Raw genomic sequence first — 16,827 nt, forward strand, 5'->3', positions numbered from 1 at the left:
AATCATACACACTTGTAATATTTAATTATACATACATGTAATATTTAATCATACACACTTGTAATATTTAATCATACACACTTGTAATATTTAAAAACTAATTATAATGACAAGTGCAATATTTCCCCCTCAAAAGTGTACAATTCAAATATTTGATGTGATTAAATGTCTCAATAATTCATAACAATTTTTTTTTTTTTAATTGAATGATTTTTAATAAAAATGAAGATTGTAGGTCCTGTGGAGCCTTGAGGGTCCCACTCATAAAAGTCTCAAAAATAAGCCACAAATTTGTTTGTTTTTTACACTTGGAACACTTACATTTCTAGATCAACTTCAGATATTTTAGTTGATATTACATTTTTATTTTTGTTTATGTTTGTGTGTGTTTTATACCTTTTTTTTTTCCAAAGAAACACAAACTAGGCAATATTTTCAAATATTTGATGTGGATTGATTGAAGCCTTCAGATCACGAGGCCGTAAGTTGAATGATGCGGACACGTTTGTTACTGGATACATTCTATTATGCCTTGCAGACTTTGCAGGTGTCAGCAACATGCAACCACATTCTTGCTTATATTGTTATATTCCATATGTCTAGCTCGCCTGCTATTGTGTGCTTGGCTGTTGTGTAGCTGCGAGGTGGCGCGACGGAAGAATGACGGCTTTTGTTTTTGTTTTTGTGTCAGGATCCTGTGGAAGAAGAACGAGGTGGCCGACTACGAGGCCACCACCTTCTCCATCTTCTACAACAACACTCTCTTCCTGGTGCTCGTCATCGTGGCTTCCTTCTTCCTCCTCAGGAACTTCAACCCCACCGTGTACGACACACACACACACACACACACACACACACACATTCTTGTATTTGTTACCTTCTTGAGTCCTGAGAAAAAAGCCTCCCTCTTTAGGACCAGCCTTTCTAGATATATAAAGAAGTGTATTTACAACATTAATAATACATACATACTATGCAAATATAAAAAAAGCTTGTTGTGAAAAATGAGTTGGAATTTCACAAGAAAAAGATCACAATTTCACAAGAAAAATTTAGAATTTTGGCAGTGTTATAATAAAAGTCGTCATTTTACGCAACGCAAGTCAAAATTTTACAAGAAAAACTGAACATTTGTGCAATATTGTGATAAAAGTTGGAACAGTTGCAATTTTACAAGAAAAGCTTAGAATTTTGGCAATTATATGAAAAGAGTCCTCATTTTACTTGACAAAAGTCACAATTTTATTAGAAAACTTGAACGTTTTGGCAATATTATAATAATCGGAATTTTACTTGGCAAAAGTCATAATTTTACTCCAAAAAGTTCACTATTTTACAAGAACAACAAAAAAAATGGGCAATATTGTGATAAAAGTCAGCATTTTATACGACAAATGTCACCATTTTGCACTAAAAAGTAATAATTTTAAAGGAAAATATTGCAATATTACAGAAACAGAAAGAATATGAGAAATTGTTCCCAATTTTATAAGAAAAAAGTCGACACATTGTGAGAAAAAGACTGCTTTTAGTTCATTTTTGTTGTTGGAATGTTGGCCAAAGGCGGCGCATTTCAATTCGTTACACACACTTGTTATTTCATATGTTGACCAGAGGGGGAGCACTTTTAAAAGCGACACACAGTCAATGTGAAAAAAGCCTCCCTCTTTAGGACCAGCCTTTCTAGATATATAAAGAAGTGTATTTACAACATTAATAATACATACATACTATGCAAATATAAAAAAAGCTTGTTGTGAAAAATGAGTTGGAATTTCACAAGAAAAAGGTCACAATTTCACAAGAAAAATTTAGAATTTTGTCAGTGTTCTAATAAAAGTCGTCATTTTACTCAACGCAAGTCAAAATTTTACAAGAAAAACTGAACATTTGTGCAATATTGTGATAAAAGTTGGAACAGTTGCAATTTTACAAGAAAAGCTTAGAATTTTGGCAATTATATGAAAAGAGTCGTCATTTTACTCGACAAAAGTCACACTTTTATTAGAAAACTTGAACATTTTGGCAATATTATAATAATCGGAATTTTACTTGGCAAAAGTCATAATTTTACTCCAAAAATTTCACTATTTTACAAGAACAACAAAAAAATGGGCAATATTGCGATAAAAGTCAGCATTTTCTACGACAAATGTCACCATTTTTGCACTAAAAAGTAATAATTTTAAAGGAAAATATTGCAATATTACAGAAACAGAAAGAATATGAGAAATTGTTTGCTTTTAGTTCATTTTTGTTGTTGGAATTTTGGCCAAAGGCGGCGCATTTCAATTCGTTACACACACTTGTTATTTCATATGTTGACCAGAGGGGGAGCACTTTTAAAAGCGACACACAGTCAATGTGAAAAATGCCTCCCTCTTTAGGACCAGCCTTTCTAGATATATAAAGAAGTGTATTTACAACATTAATAATATATACATACTATGCAAATATAAAAAAGCTTGTTGTGAAAAATGAGTTGGAATTTCACAAGAAAAAGGTCACAATTTCTCAAGAAAAATTTCGAATTTTGTCAGTGTTATAATAAAAGTCGTCATTTTACTCAACGCAAGTCAAAATTTTACAAGAAAAACTGAACATTTGTGCAATATTGTGATAAAAGTTGGAACAGTTGCAATTTTACAAGAAAAGCTTAGAATTTTGGCAATTATATGAAAAGAGTCGTCATTTTACTCGACAAAAGTCACACTTTTATTCGAAAACTTGAACATTTTGGCAATATTATAATAATCGGAATTTTACTTGGCAAAAGTCATAATTTTACTCCAAAAATGTCACTATTTTACAAGAACAACAAAAAAATGGGCAATATTGTGATAAAAGTCAGCATTTTATACGACAAATGTCACCATTTTGCACTAAAAAGTAATAATTTTAAAGGAAAATATTGCAATATTACAGAAACAGAAAGAATATGAGAAATTGTTCCCAATTTTATAAGAAAAAAGTCCACACATTGTGAGAAAAAGACTGCTTTTAGTTCATTTTTGTCGTTGGAATTTTGGCCAAAGGCGGCGCATTTCAATTCGTTACACACACTTGTTATTTCATATGTTGACCAGAGGGGGAGCACTTTTAAAAGCGACACTCAGTCAATGTGAAAAATGCCTCCCTCTTTAGGACCAGCCTTTCTAGATATATAAAGAAGTGTATTTACAACATTAATAATATATACATACTATACAAATATAAAAAAGCTTGTTGTGAAAAATGAGTTGGAATTTCACAAGAAAAAGGTCACAATTTCACAAGAAAAATTTAGAATTTTGTCAGTGTTATAATAAAAGTCGTCATTTTACTCAACGCAAGTCAAAATTTTACAAGAAAAACTGAACATTTGTGCAATATTGTGATAAAAGTTGGAACAGTTGCAATTTTACAAGAAAAGCTTAGAATTTTGGCAATTATATGAAAAGAGTCGTCATTTTACCCGACAAAAGTCACACTTTTATTAGAAAACTTGAACATTTTGGCAATATTATAATAATCGGAATTTTACTTGGCAAAAGTCATAATTTTACTCCAAAAATGTCACTATTTTACAAGAACAACAAAAAAAATGGGCAATATTGTGATAAAAGTCAGCATTTTATACGACAAATGTCACCATTTTGCACTAAAAAGTAATAATTTTAAAGGAAAATATTGCAATATTACAGAAACAGAAAGAATATGAGAAATTGTTCCCAATTTTATAAGAAAAAAGTCGACACATTGTGAGAAAAAGACTGCTTTTAGTTCATTTTTGTTGTTGGAATTTTGGCCAAAGGCGGCGCATTCCAATTCATTACACACACTTGTTATTTCATATGTTGACCAGAGGGGGAGCACTTTTAAAAGCGACACACAGTCAATGTGAAAAAAGCCTCCCTCTTTAGGACCAGCCTTTCTAGATATATAAAGAAGTGTATTTACAACATTAATAATACATACATACTATGCAAATATAAAAAAGCTTGTTGTGAAAAATGAGTTGGAATTTCACAAGAAAAAGGTCACAATTTCACAAGAAAAATTTAGAATTTTGGCAGTGTTATAATAAAAGTCGTCATTTTACTCAACGCAAGTCAAAATTTTACAAGAAAAACTGAACATTTGTACAATATTGTGATACAAGTTGGAACAGTTGCAATTTTACAAGAAAAGCTTAGAATTTTGGCAATTATATGAAAAGAGTCGTCATTTTACTCGACAAAAGTCACACTTTTATTCGAAAACTTGAACATTTTGGCAATATTATAATAATCGGAATTTTACTTGGCAAAAGTCATAATTTTACTCCAAAAATTTCACTATTTTACATGAACAACAAAAAAATGGGCAATATTGTGATAAAAGTCAGCATTTTATACGACAAATGTCACCATTTTTGCACTAAAAAGTAATACTTTTAAAGGAAAATATTGCAATATTACAGAAACAGAAAGAATATGAGAAATTGTTCCCAATTTTATAAGAAAAAAGTCGACACATTGTGAGAAAAAGACTGCTTTTAGTTCATTTTTGTTGTTGGAATTTTGGCCAAAGGCGGCACATTTCAATTCGTTACACACACTTGTTATTTCATATGTTGACCAGAGGGGGAGCACTTTTAAAAGCGACACACAGTCAATGTGAAAAATGCCTCCCTCTTTAGGACCAGCCTTTCTAGATATATAAAGAAGTGTATTTACAACATTAATAATATATACATACTATGCAAATATAAAAAAGCTTGTTGTGAAAAATGAGTTGGAATTTCACAAGAAAAAGGTCACAATTTCACAAGAAAAATTTAGAATTTTGTCAGTGTTATGATAAAAGTCGTCATTTTACTCAACGCAAGTCAAAAATTTTACAAGAAAAACTGAACATTTGTGCAATATTGTGATAAAAGTTGGAACAGTTGCAATTTTACAAGAAAAGCTTAGCATTTTGGCAATCATGAAAAGAGTCGTCATTTTACTCGACAAAAGTCACACTTTTATTCGAAAACTTGAACATTTTGGCAATATTATAATAATCGGAATTTTACTTGGCAAAAGTCATAATTTTACTCCAAAAATTTCACTATTTTACAAGAACAACAAAAAAATGGGCAATATTGTGATAAAAGACAGCATTTTATACGACAAATGTCACCATTTTTGCACTAAAAAGTAATAATTTTAAAGGAAAATATTGCAATATTACAGAAACAGAAAGAATATGAGAAATTGTTCCCAATTTTATGGGAAAAAAGTCGACACATTGTGAGAAAAAGACTGCTTTTAGTTCATTTTTGTCGTTGGAATTTTGGCCAAAGGCGGCGCATTTCAATTCGTTACACACACTTGTTATTTCATATGTTGACCAGAGGGGGAGCACTTTTAAAAGCGACACACAGTCAATGTGAAAAATGCCTCCCTCTTTAGGACCAGCCTTTCTAGATATATAAAGAAGTGTATTTACAACATTAATAATATATACATACTATGCAAATATAAAAAAGCTTGTTGTGAAAAATGAGTTGGAATTTCACAAGAAAAAGGTCACAATTTCACAAGAAATATTTAGAATTTTGTCAGTGTTATAATAAAAGTCGTCATTTTACTCAACGCAAGTCAAAATTTTACAAGAAAAACTGAACATTTGTGCAATATTGTGATAAAAGTTGGAACAGTTGCAATTTTACAAGAAAAGCTTAGCATTTTGGCAATCATGAAAAGAGTCGTCATTTTACTCGACAAAAGTCACACTTTTATTCGAAAACTTGAACATTTTGGCAATATTATGATAATCGGAATTTTACTTGGCAAAAGTCATAATTTTACTCCAAAAATTTCACTATTTTACTAGAACAAAAAAAAAAGGGCAATATTGTGATAAAAGTCAGCATTTTATACGACAAATGTCACCATTTTGCACTAAAAAGTAATAATTTTAAAGGAAAATATTGCAATATTACAGAAACAGAAAGAATATGAGAAATTGTTCCCAATTTTATAAGAAAAAAGTCGACACATTGTGAGAAAAAGACTGCTTTTAGTTCATTTTTGTTGTTGGAATTTTGGCCAAAGGCGGCGCATTTCAATTCGTTACACACACTTGTTATTTCATATGTTGACCAGAGGGGGAGCACTTTTAAAAGCGACACACAGTCAATTTGAAAAAATCCCTCCTTTTTGGGACCACCCTCATTTTGATAGATGAGACATTGTCTATTAGATGCAACGTTATTGATTTATGTCATCACTTGTTCACACCTCCTCATATGGAAGATACTTTTCCTCCTTCATGTGGCAAGAAGGGTAGAAATACAGGAACACACACACTTCCAACACAACTAGGGCTGCAGCTAACGATTATTTTTCTATCGATTAATTTATAGATTATTTTTTCGATTAATTGGTTAATCTATAATTATTTTTTCGATTAATCTATAGATTATTTTTCCTTTTACCTATTATTTTTTTTATTTAAAATGAAGAGGAAAAAATAAATGTAGGCCAGTTTTTTCAAAAGGCATGGCTTTTATTTACAAAAAAAAAAAGTATGGCCACTCAGTCAACATTGACAACAACATGACAAAATATTCTGTAACAATGTAAACATTTAAAACTTTTAACATTTAACAAAATTAAAAGTAGCTTATTTGCTTTTTAATGTGCAAATATAAAAGTAAACATCCAGTGCAAATCTTAATATTCTGGAATAGTATAAGCATTTAAAAAGTAAAAGTATTGCTTATTTTGCTTTAAAATGTGCAAAAATAAAGATAAACATCCAATACAAAAAAGTGCAAAACGGAAATATTCTGTAACAAGTGTAAACATTTCAACAAAAGTAAAAGTATTGCTTATTTGCTAAAATGTGCAAAAATAAAGCTAAACATCCAATACAAAAAAGTGTACAGTGTAAACATTTCAACAAAAGTAAAAGTATTGCTTATTTTGCTTAATAACACAACAATGATAGTATGATTAAAGTGAAAGTTAATTGTTGGTTTGTACATAGTATATGTAACTGTTAATGTTGTAAAAGGTATTTGCACAACTAATTAACGTTAGCGTTTGTGACACGTCTTGTGCCGTGGGGTTCTTTCAGGACCGACAGACTGAACGCCAGACGGCTTTGCCAGGTTTACAATCTTTTAATTTTACACAAAGTCTTTTCTCTTCCAACTCTTTTCTCTTTCTTTCCTCGCTTTTCAGCTCCTCTTCCTCGCTCGCTCGTCGTCCCCTGTCTCTTGCGGCGTCGCTCCCGGCGCGCCCCGCCTCGCCGCTCGCTCGCCGCCGCCGCCTCTCCACAGCGTTAAAGAGGAGCGCGTCTTTGTAAACACTGAACAGGCACGCCAAACGCGCCTCTCAGAGCGAAACGGTGCTTTAGTTTATGAATTTACAACGCAGATACAAATGACACATTCATGTTTTTGTGTAATAATGACAACGTATACGCACGCGGACGATTGACTTGTTGATGGTGATGGCAAGAACGCTGTCGGGGGTTTTCTTTTCAAATGTTCGTTCATAGCCGTTGTGCTGCTATGATAGGCCATTTCCGCTCGACACAGTGTGCATACAACAACATTATTAGGCCGTTTATTGAAATACTCCCACACTTTTGACGACTTTTGGCGTGCTTTTTTCCCCTCGCTCGCATCGTCTGCTTTGCGCTCCGCCATGACAGTAGTGTGACGTAAATATGCGACGCGCCGACGCACAAAAACGGCGTCGACGTATTTACGTAACCGATGACGTCGACTACGTCGACGCGTCGTTTCAGCCTTAAACACAACACACTCACACACCTTCTCCTCCACAGGAACTACATCCTGTCAATCAGCGCCTCATCAGGACTCATCGCTCTGCTCTCCACCGGCTCCAAGTAGACGATGAAGACGATGAAGCTGCTGGAATAAAAATCCGCTAAACGGGAAACATCACATTTCAATGTCATGAAATTCATGATCAAATATCTGGAGGTTCTTCTTCCAGGTGTCTTCTTTTTTTGTAACAATAAAACAATAAAAGGTCGTGTGAGTTCAATGCTGACATTTGTAATCCAACACTTGCTGATGTTTACGTTGGCAAAGCGTTTATTGAGGATATTTACAGTGGAAATAAATCAACATTAAGGTCATTGCCACCTGCCAGTCATCCTGCTTAAATCTGATCCAATTACAACCGTAGCACATTTTTATTAAAAACATCCCTGATTATTTGCTCCTCTTGAAAGGCACGCAGTTAAATGACAACACGGCACAAACTCTTCTGCCATCAAAATGTCCTCAATGATTTTCCTGGCTAGCGAGTGAAATATTGCATTTTTCTGGAGGTTACTTTGGTGTTTTTAGTACGGAAGCTTTTTATGGACAGTTGATTTTTTTTGTTGGCAATTTCATTGAATAAACATTTGTTAGCTAAATTTGTTAAAACTGTTCTTTTTATAATTCAGTGTAAAAAAATATAAACATTTGTGCAGAAATATTCGTTGCTTTAAAACTCGAATTAAAAAAAAAAAAATCCAGTCCGCGGGTTTTAAAAAACAACTTCCGGTTCCGGTGTCGTATTATTAAAAAAAAAAAATTCCGATTCTGCTGGATAATTTTCACTTTTGGAATTAGAAACAGAATTGAAAAAACACATTTTTGTAGATGTACTTATTGCCGTTTAACACTGAAATAGAAGAACGCTTTGTTTTTCAATTTAAGTTTTTTGTTTAAAAAATAAACTTCAAATAAATACCCACTTCCGGTATGTGAAGATTGAAGCGATCGTCGCGGAAACAACCAATGAGGTGTCAAGCCTGCAGTCACGTGCTTTAAAGTTTAAAAACAATTTTTGGGGGATTTTTTTTTTTTTTACACCAGATTATGCTGACAATTTAATTGAATAAACATTTGATAGCTAAGTTTGTTCAAACTGTTCTTATTATAATTCAGACTAGAATTTAAAAAATCTGAGCAGAAAGATTCGTTGCTTTAAAACTCGGGACCAAAAAATTAATAAAATCCAGTCCGCGGGTTTTAAACCACAACTTCCGGTTCTGCATTTATGTTTTATCGATTCTGCAGGCTGATAATTTTCCCTTTTGGAATTAGAAAAAGAATAAAAAACTGTTTTTTTTAAAGTAGTTATTGCTGTTTTTCGCTTTGTTTTTCAATTTCAGTTTGTGTTTCAAAAATAAAATTCAAATAAATACCCACTTCCGGCATTTTAAGACTGACGCGACCGTCGCGGAAGCAGCCAATGAGGTGTCAAGCCTGCAGTCACGTGACACGGGTCTCGCAAAGAAGCGGTTTCTTCAGACATGATCGATTGCGTCTGTCTTATTTTCTGGAAGTGGCCCCCTTCTTTTTGCTTTGAGGTTTAAAAACAATTTTTTGGGGATTTTTTTTTACACCAGATTATGCTGAGAATTTCATTGAATAAACATTTGATAGCTAAGTTTGTTCAAACTGTTCTTATCATAATTAAGAGTAAAAATGAAAAAATCTGAGCAGAAAGATTCGTTGCTTTAAAACTCGGGACCAAAAAATTAATAAAATCCAGTCCGCGGGCTTTAAAAAAACAACTTCCGGTTCCGCATTTATGTTTTTCCCGATTCTGCAGGCTGATAATTTTCCCTTTTGGAATTAGAAACAGAATAAAAAACAGTTTTTTTTTAAAGTAGTTATTGCTGTTTTTCGCTTTGTTTTTCAATTTCAGTTTGTGTTTCAAAATAAAATTCAAATAAATACCCACTTCCGGCATTTTAAGACTGACGCGACCGTCGCGGAAGCAGCCAATGAGGTGTCAAGCTTACAGTCACGTGACATGGGTCTCGCAAAGCAGCAGTTTCTCCAGACACGATCGATCATTTACCGGAAGTGACCGCCCTTTTCTTTGCTTTGAGGTTTAAAAACAATTTAAAAACATTTTTTTTTTTACACCCGATTATGCTGACAATTTAATTGAATAAACATTTGATAGCTAAGTTTGTTCAAACTGTTCTTATTATAATTCAGACTAAAATTGAAAAAATCTGAGCAGAAAGATTCGTTGCTTTAAAACTCGGGACCAAAAAATTAATAAAATCCAGTCTGCGGGTTTTAAACAACAACTTCCGGTTCCGCATTTATGTTTTTCCCGATTCTGCAGGCTGATAATTTTCCCTTTTGGAATTAGAAACAGAATAAAAAAAATAGTTTTTTGTAAAAGTAATTATTGCTGTTTTTAGCTTTGTTTTTCAATTTCAGTTTGTGTTTCAAAATAAAATTCAAGTAAATACCCACTTCCGGCATTTTAAGACTGACGCGACCGTCGCGGAAGCAGCCAATGAGGTGTCAAGCTTGCAGTCACATGACACGGGTCTCGCAAAGAAGCAGTTTCTTCAGACATGATCGATTGCGTCTGTCTTATTTTCTGGAAGTGGCCCCCTTCTTTTTGCTTTGAGGTTTAAAACAATTTTTGGGGGGAATTCTTTTTTTTTTTTACACCAGATTATGCTGACAATTTAATTGAATAAACATTTGATAGCTACGTTTGTTCAAACTGTTCTTATTATAATTCAGACTAAAAATGAAAAAAATCTGAGCAGAAAGATTCGTTGCTTTAAAACTCGGGACCAAAAAATTCATAAAATCCAGTCCGCGGGCTTTAAACAACAACTTCCGGTTCCGCATTTATGTTTTTCCCGATTCTGCAGGCTGATAATTTCCCCTTTTGGAATTAGAAACAGAATAAAAAAATAGTTTTTTGTAAAAGTAGTTATTGCTGTTTTTCAATTTCAGTTTGTGTTTCAAAATAAAATTCAAATAAATACCCACTTCCGGCATTTTAAGATTGACGCGACCGTCGCGGAAGCAGCCAATGAGGTGTCAAGCTTGCAGTCACGTGACACGGCTCTCGCAAAAAAAGCAGTTTCTCCAGACACGATCGATAATTTACCGGAAGTGACTGCCCTTTTCTTTGCTTTGAGGTTTTAAAACATTCTTTTCCGCACGAAAGTTTTTACACACTCAATTTTAAAACACTGCATTTAAACAAACGGAATTTTTCACATTTTTAGAAATTAAATTGTCAGCATAATTTGAACGTACAAATTCCGTGTCAAAATAAAAGCTTAGTAATACAGACACCATAGTTTTCCGCGTGAATAAAAATAAATTCATGGCAAATCTCTACACGTGGAACTAAAAGACAACACGTTGCTATTTTATATTACATTTGATGTAAAACAGCAGTAAATAATGCAACTCACCATAAATATTTACATCTTATTCATGTTAAAAAAAGTAAACATATATACATAGAGACTAAAACTATTTTTTTACAGTCAGTATGAGAATATTTGATTTAATTTAGCGATGCAGGTTGTGTTGCGAGGCGTTAAATAAAAAGCAGTTCTTTGTATTTTGCAGCAGTTCCTCGGTTCACCACAAGAGGGCGACATGTGCTCAAACAGGAAGCTTCAACATGCATCTTATTGTTTCTTATCTGAAATATAGAAGTTGTGTTGCCATGACAACGCTCACAATGATACTATTGCGTCATCCCCGCATGTTAACGAACTTCCTACTCATGTCAACGCAAACAAGTGGACCGAGACTGTCGCTCTGGCACGTTGCCCTCGAGCAAGGCACTTTCGCTTGCCAGGTTCCTGGTGTGTTGCTGGAAGACCAGCAGGCTAAAGTAGAGGGGGTTCTCCTCCAGACCCACGAGGTCCACGCCATTGTTTGCTCCGGTCTTGAGGCTCAGGAGCGGTAATCCTTCTTGCAGTAGGGCCGGTTGCCAAGAATGTGGTCCACTTCCGAGACCACGTGTGACGTCATCTTGGGAAGAACCTGCACAAGACGCCGTTAGTTCCCTTGTCCAGCTTGTTTGCTTGCTTGGCTGTTGTGTAGCTGCTCGTAGGCCTACAGCCTAGCATGTTTACTTTTTGTAAAATGCTTATTATTCCGCTGCCCGTATGAGATGTGATATCACACGTTCTACACACGTATCATCATTCTCAATCTTTTGGTCTTCTGCCTCCAACAAGGAGATGACTTCAACTTTACTTTGTAGTGTATTAGTACAGTGTTGTGCCCAAAGATGACATCATGGATCGGTATGTAATAAGTACAGGTAAGTACACCCTCTCACCTGTATGGTGAGTACACCCTCTCACCTGTATGGTGAGTACACCCTCTCACCTGTATGGTGAGTACACCCTCTCACCTGTATGGCCCCCAGGTTCTCTGTGAGCTGCTCAGGGTTGGAAGTTCCTAACAAGACAGAACTCACACCTTCATTCCTCAGACACCAAGCTGCAGGTGATCGAAGGGAAAATACAGCATGAAATACTCAAATATACACAAATGTGTGTGTGTGTGTGTGTGTGTGTGTGTGTGAGTGTGTGTGTGTGTGTGTGTGTGTGTGTATATACAGTATGTGTGTACATATACAGTATATGTGCGTATATTTACACATAAAATATATATATATATGTATATATACATATTTATATGTGTATATACACATACATATATACATACATACCGGTACATGTATACATATACATATATACACTATCAGAGGTGGATAGAGTAGCCAGAAATTGTACTCAAGTAAGAGTACTGTTACTTTAGAGATTTATTACTCAAGTAAAAGTAAGGAGTAGTCACCCAAATATTTACTTGAGTAAAAGTCAAAAGTATGTTGTGAAAAAACTACTCAAGTACTGAGTAACTGATGAGTAACATACACACTCATATCATATATATATATATATATATATATATATATATATATATATATATATATATATATATATATATATATATATATATATATATACATACATACATACATATACATTGATATATACATTATATAATTTATAAGTATTTATTTTGCTGTTTTTGTTTACATGTTAAAGGTGTTTTAATGAATATACATGCATGTTTAACACATATAGATTCCTTTCTTTCATGAAGACAAGAATATAAGTTGGTGTATTACCTGATTCTGATGACTTGCATTGATTGTAATCAGACAGTAGTGATGATAACGTCCACGTTTTCAAATGGAGAAGAAAAGTTCCTCCTTTCTGTCTAATACCACATGAAAGTGGTGAGTTTTTGGCATCTTATTTGTCCAGCTTCCATATTCGTATTTATACACTTTACAAGAAATATATTGGCGTCAAACTCCGTAGCTTGCTAGCTTGTTTACGCTGGCTTTCGGAGACTCTTGTTTTGAAAGCGCAGGCGCGATGGAGCGGCACTTTTATTGTGAAGACAGGAACGTCCTCATGTGCGGTCAGTATTGAGGCTTTTGACGGTACGGTTGAAATAAAAAAGTATCTTTTTTCCTTCACACTTTTGATTGATTGATTGGAACTTTTATTATTAGATTGCACAGTACAGTACATATTCCGTACAATTGACCACTAAATGGTAACACCCCAATAAGTTTTTCAACTTGTTTAAGTCAGGTCATGTGACCACCTGGCTCTGTTTGATTGGTCCAACGTCACCAGTGACTGCATCTGATTGGTGGAACGAAGTGAAACGTCACCAGTAAGGCAGGCACTTTGAAGGTCTGTCTGACAGACCAAAACAAACAAAGCGTGCATTAACAGATCGATAAAAATTAGTAGCGAGTAGCGAGCTGAATGTAGATAAAAGTAGCGGAGTAAAAGTAGCGTTCCTTCTCTATAAATATACTCAAGTAAAAGTAAAAGTATGTTGCATTAAAACTACTCTTAGAAGTACAATTTATCCCAAAAGTTACTCAAGTAGATGTAACGGAGTAAATGTAGCGCGTTACTACCCACCTCTGTACACTATACACATATATACATACACACACATATATATACACACACATACATACATACATACATGTTAGAGATGCGCGGATAGGCAATTATTTCATCCGCAACCGCATCACAAAAGTCGTCAACCATCCGCCATCCACCCGAACCAACATTTTATCAAAACCACACCCGCCCGCACCCGCCCGTTGTTATATATCTAATATAGACGATGCAAGGCATTAGTGAGGTTAGAAAGCTTTTGCCTGTTAAAGAAAGGAGACTGATCCAATGCAGCATAGACATTCAATGCGTGCCACGCATTAATATCTCTTGGCCACGCATTCGTGGCTAAGAGACATTAATGCGTGATAATATTATTTATCATTATTATAATATTATTGTCATTTCCATTAAGAAAGTGTTGACTGTTGTTGCCAATGCCCTCAGATCAGGAGTGCGTTCCTCACACTTTGTGTGCGCAGTTGCAGCAAGCAGAACGAGGCTTTTAAGAAGTTAAAAAAAATGTTTTAGAAAGACTAGGCCTATATTTTCGTTAGGTAAAAAAAAATGTTCTGAATTTATTTCAATGAATATTAACTTGTTAACGTTATAATGCTCAAATAGGGACGAGGGCGGAGTGCACAGTGAAGCGGTGAACAATTTCGCGACAAAGATGAACCTTTATTGATTGATCTGCAGCCATGACAAAATATCAACGACAGGCAGGAAAATAAAGATAAACACATAGCCTATGTTCTAGGCATAGGCTCATACGTGTTTAAGTTGAAATAAAAAAATAAATAAAAAATGTGCCTCATAAGCCTTAGGCTGTCAATCACGTGCACAAACTTAAATTATACAATAACATATGTATGTTATCTCTATTTAAACAAAAATAAATTAAATAAATAATAATAATAAATGACCTGCAACTTATTGGCCAAGGCAAATAGCTGAAGGGGGGAAATCAAACCCATCAGACTGCACTTTATCATCAAACTTGAATTATAATGAAAATAGACAAACAAAGCAGGCTAAATATCCTTACATTGTCGCCAATCGGAGATGCGCTTCACTTGAAAGCGAGGCCAAATAATTATTCACACATAGTAGTATATCTCCAATAGAAAAAAACACAATAAACAACGCAATTGCCTTAATTCCTTTGCATTGTAGTGCGCCCAAACAACACGTAACCATCAAAATGATTCAGCTGACCGAACTCAATATAGGTTAGACATGGGCTTATTTGCTATAGCCTATAGGTAACGTAGACTCATTCCTTTAACATATCCAACCGTATGTCTACTTACTTTTTTTTTTGTTAGCACTATGCAGGAATAAAATGGCATCTACAGTGCCAGGATTCATGCGAGAGCGCCTGGCTTCTAAAATGCGCCCTGCTGCGCTGAAGGAGCGCTCACTTGCGCCACTTGTTGCTGGGACTCGGTGCCTGATGAATAATTGACTGTTTCAAAGAGTGCTGCTCGTTTTTCGTATGTGGGTAACAACATTTAACTATGTATATATATTTCCGAATTGGTTCAACCGCCAACTGCCCGCATCTATTTAAAATCTATTTTTACCCGCCCGACCCGCGGTTTATCCGCGGACTCCGCGGTTGTGTCCGCAAACCGCGCATCTCTAATACATATATATATACACACACACACACACACACACACACACACACACACACACACACACACACACACATACATATACATACATACATAGTGAAGGTATAAATATGAGACAACTTACCCACAGCAAGTTGAGGTAAAGTACAGGTGAGTTTGTCTGCAATGTGTTTCAGTTCCTTCAGTTTGGCTTGTTGTTTTCTTCCATCTTCACTCACTATTTTCTCCTTCAGCCACTGATACGACTGACACACAAAGTATTACATGTCACACTTTATATATCATACAGGAATATAAACATGATTCTGTTTCATATCATGTACTTTCATGTGGGACAGTGTTGTAAGTAAACATATCTTGTCAAATGTCAACATTAACAACAAACATTCACATATTTGTCACACACACATGTACATATATATGTATATATATACACACATATATATATATATATATATATACACACATATATGTATATATATACACATATATATGTATGTATGTATACCCAATATATATAAATATACTGTACATATATACATACATATATATATATATATGTCTTAATAAGGTTATCCAAAAAATAGTGCTCGATACCGTAGTAGAGCGCAATATATGTATGTGTGGGAAAAAAATCACAAGACTATTTCATCTCTACAGGCCTGTTTCATGAGGGGTTCCCTCAATCATCAGGAGATTTTAATGGAAGCATTCACATACCATGGTTTATATAGGGCACAGAGTGGGTAGGTACAGGCTGGCGTAGGGGCGTGGTGATTGGCTCATGTGTTACCTAGGAGGTGTTTCCGTCTGTGGCGGCATGCTGTTACAATTTCGCTGCGCTTGTTGAGGGATGACAGGTCTGGACGGTAAATAATAAACAGTTTCTCTTTCAAGCATAGGTTGCATCTTTTATTACCACTATTGTAAGGTGTGCTGGATGCAAGAATTTGCCATGTTATTGAATATTCAACATTATTGTCTTTGAGGTCCCAAATGTGTTTGCTGAGTTCTGTGGTATTCCGCAGGTTTTGGTTCCTGAAAGAAGCCTTGTGATTGTTCCATCTGGTTTTGAATTCTCCCTCGGTTAATCCTACATATGTGTCGGATGTGTTAATGTCCTTGCGTGTTACCTTAGATTGGTAGACAACTGATGTTTGTAAGCACCCCCCGTTGAGAGGGCAATCAGGTTTCTTTCGACAGTTGCAACCTTTGTTGGTTTTGGAGTCGCTCTGTCCGGGGGCCGATGGCTCATTTGCAATTGTTTTGTTGTGGTTTGAGATGATTTGTCGTATATTGTTCATACAGCTGTAGCTCAATTTAATGTTGTTCTTGTTGAATACTTTTCTTAGGGTGTTGTCTTTGGGAAAGTGTTTGTCAATCAGATTGAGGAATTTGTGTCCAATGTTAGTTGAGACGT

The 16,827-nt window shown here is 34.8% G+C and overlaps 2 protein-coding genes across 5 annotated transcripts in view; one reads left to right on the forward strand and one right to left on the reverse strand.

The window, feature by feature from the left end:
- Positions 1–16,827, forward strand: part of ssr3 (signal sequence receptor, gamma) — a 40,096-nt gene that overhangs the window by 22,770 nt on the left and 499 nt on the right. Inside the window, exons 4-5 of one of the 2 annotated variants that reach the window (XM_061925896.1) lie at positions 692–823; positions 7,807–7,916. In XM_061925896.1, coding sequence (XP_061781880.1) covers positions 692–823; positions 7,807–7,873 — 199 coding nt within the window. In that variant the 3' untranslated portion in view covers positions 7,874–7,916. Of the gene's footprint in view, positions 1–691; positions 824–7,806; positions 8,019–16,827 lie in introns of those variants that run through there. The other variant, XM_061925895.1, reaches the window with a different exon arrangement.
- The window catches only part of kcnab1a (potassium voltage-gated channel subfamily A regulatory beta subunit 1a), a 148,937-nt gene continuing 142,562 nt past the window's right edge, over positions 10,453–16,827 (reverse strand). For all 3 annotated transcript variants that reach the window (XM_061925893.2, XM_061925891.2, XM_061925892.2), the window contains exons 12-14: positions 15,532–15,652; positions 12,186–12,274; positions 10,453–11,809 (exon numbers count right to left, since the gene is read on the reverse strand). In XM_061925893.2, coding sequence (XP_061781877.1) covers positions 11,720–11,809; positions 12,186–12,274; positions 15,532–15,652 — 300 coding nt within the window. In that variant the 3' untranslated portion in view covers positions 10,453–11,719. The remainder of the gene's footprint in view (positions 11,810–12,185; positions 12,275–15,531; positions 15,653–16,827) is intronic.

This window comes from Nerophis lumbriciformis, linkage group LG30, assembly GCF_033978685.3.
Source record: "Nerophis lumbriciformis linkage group LG30, RoL_Nlum_v2.1, whole genome shotgun sequence".
Lineage (NCBI taxonomy): Eukaryota > Metazoa > Chordata > Actinopteri > Syngnathiformes > Syngnathidae > Nerophis > Nerophis lumbriciformis.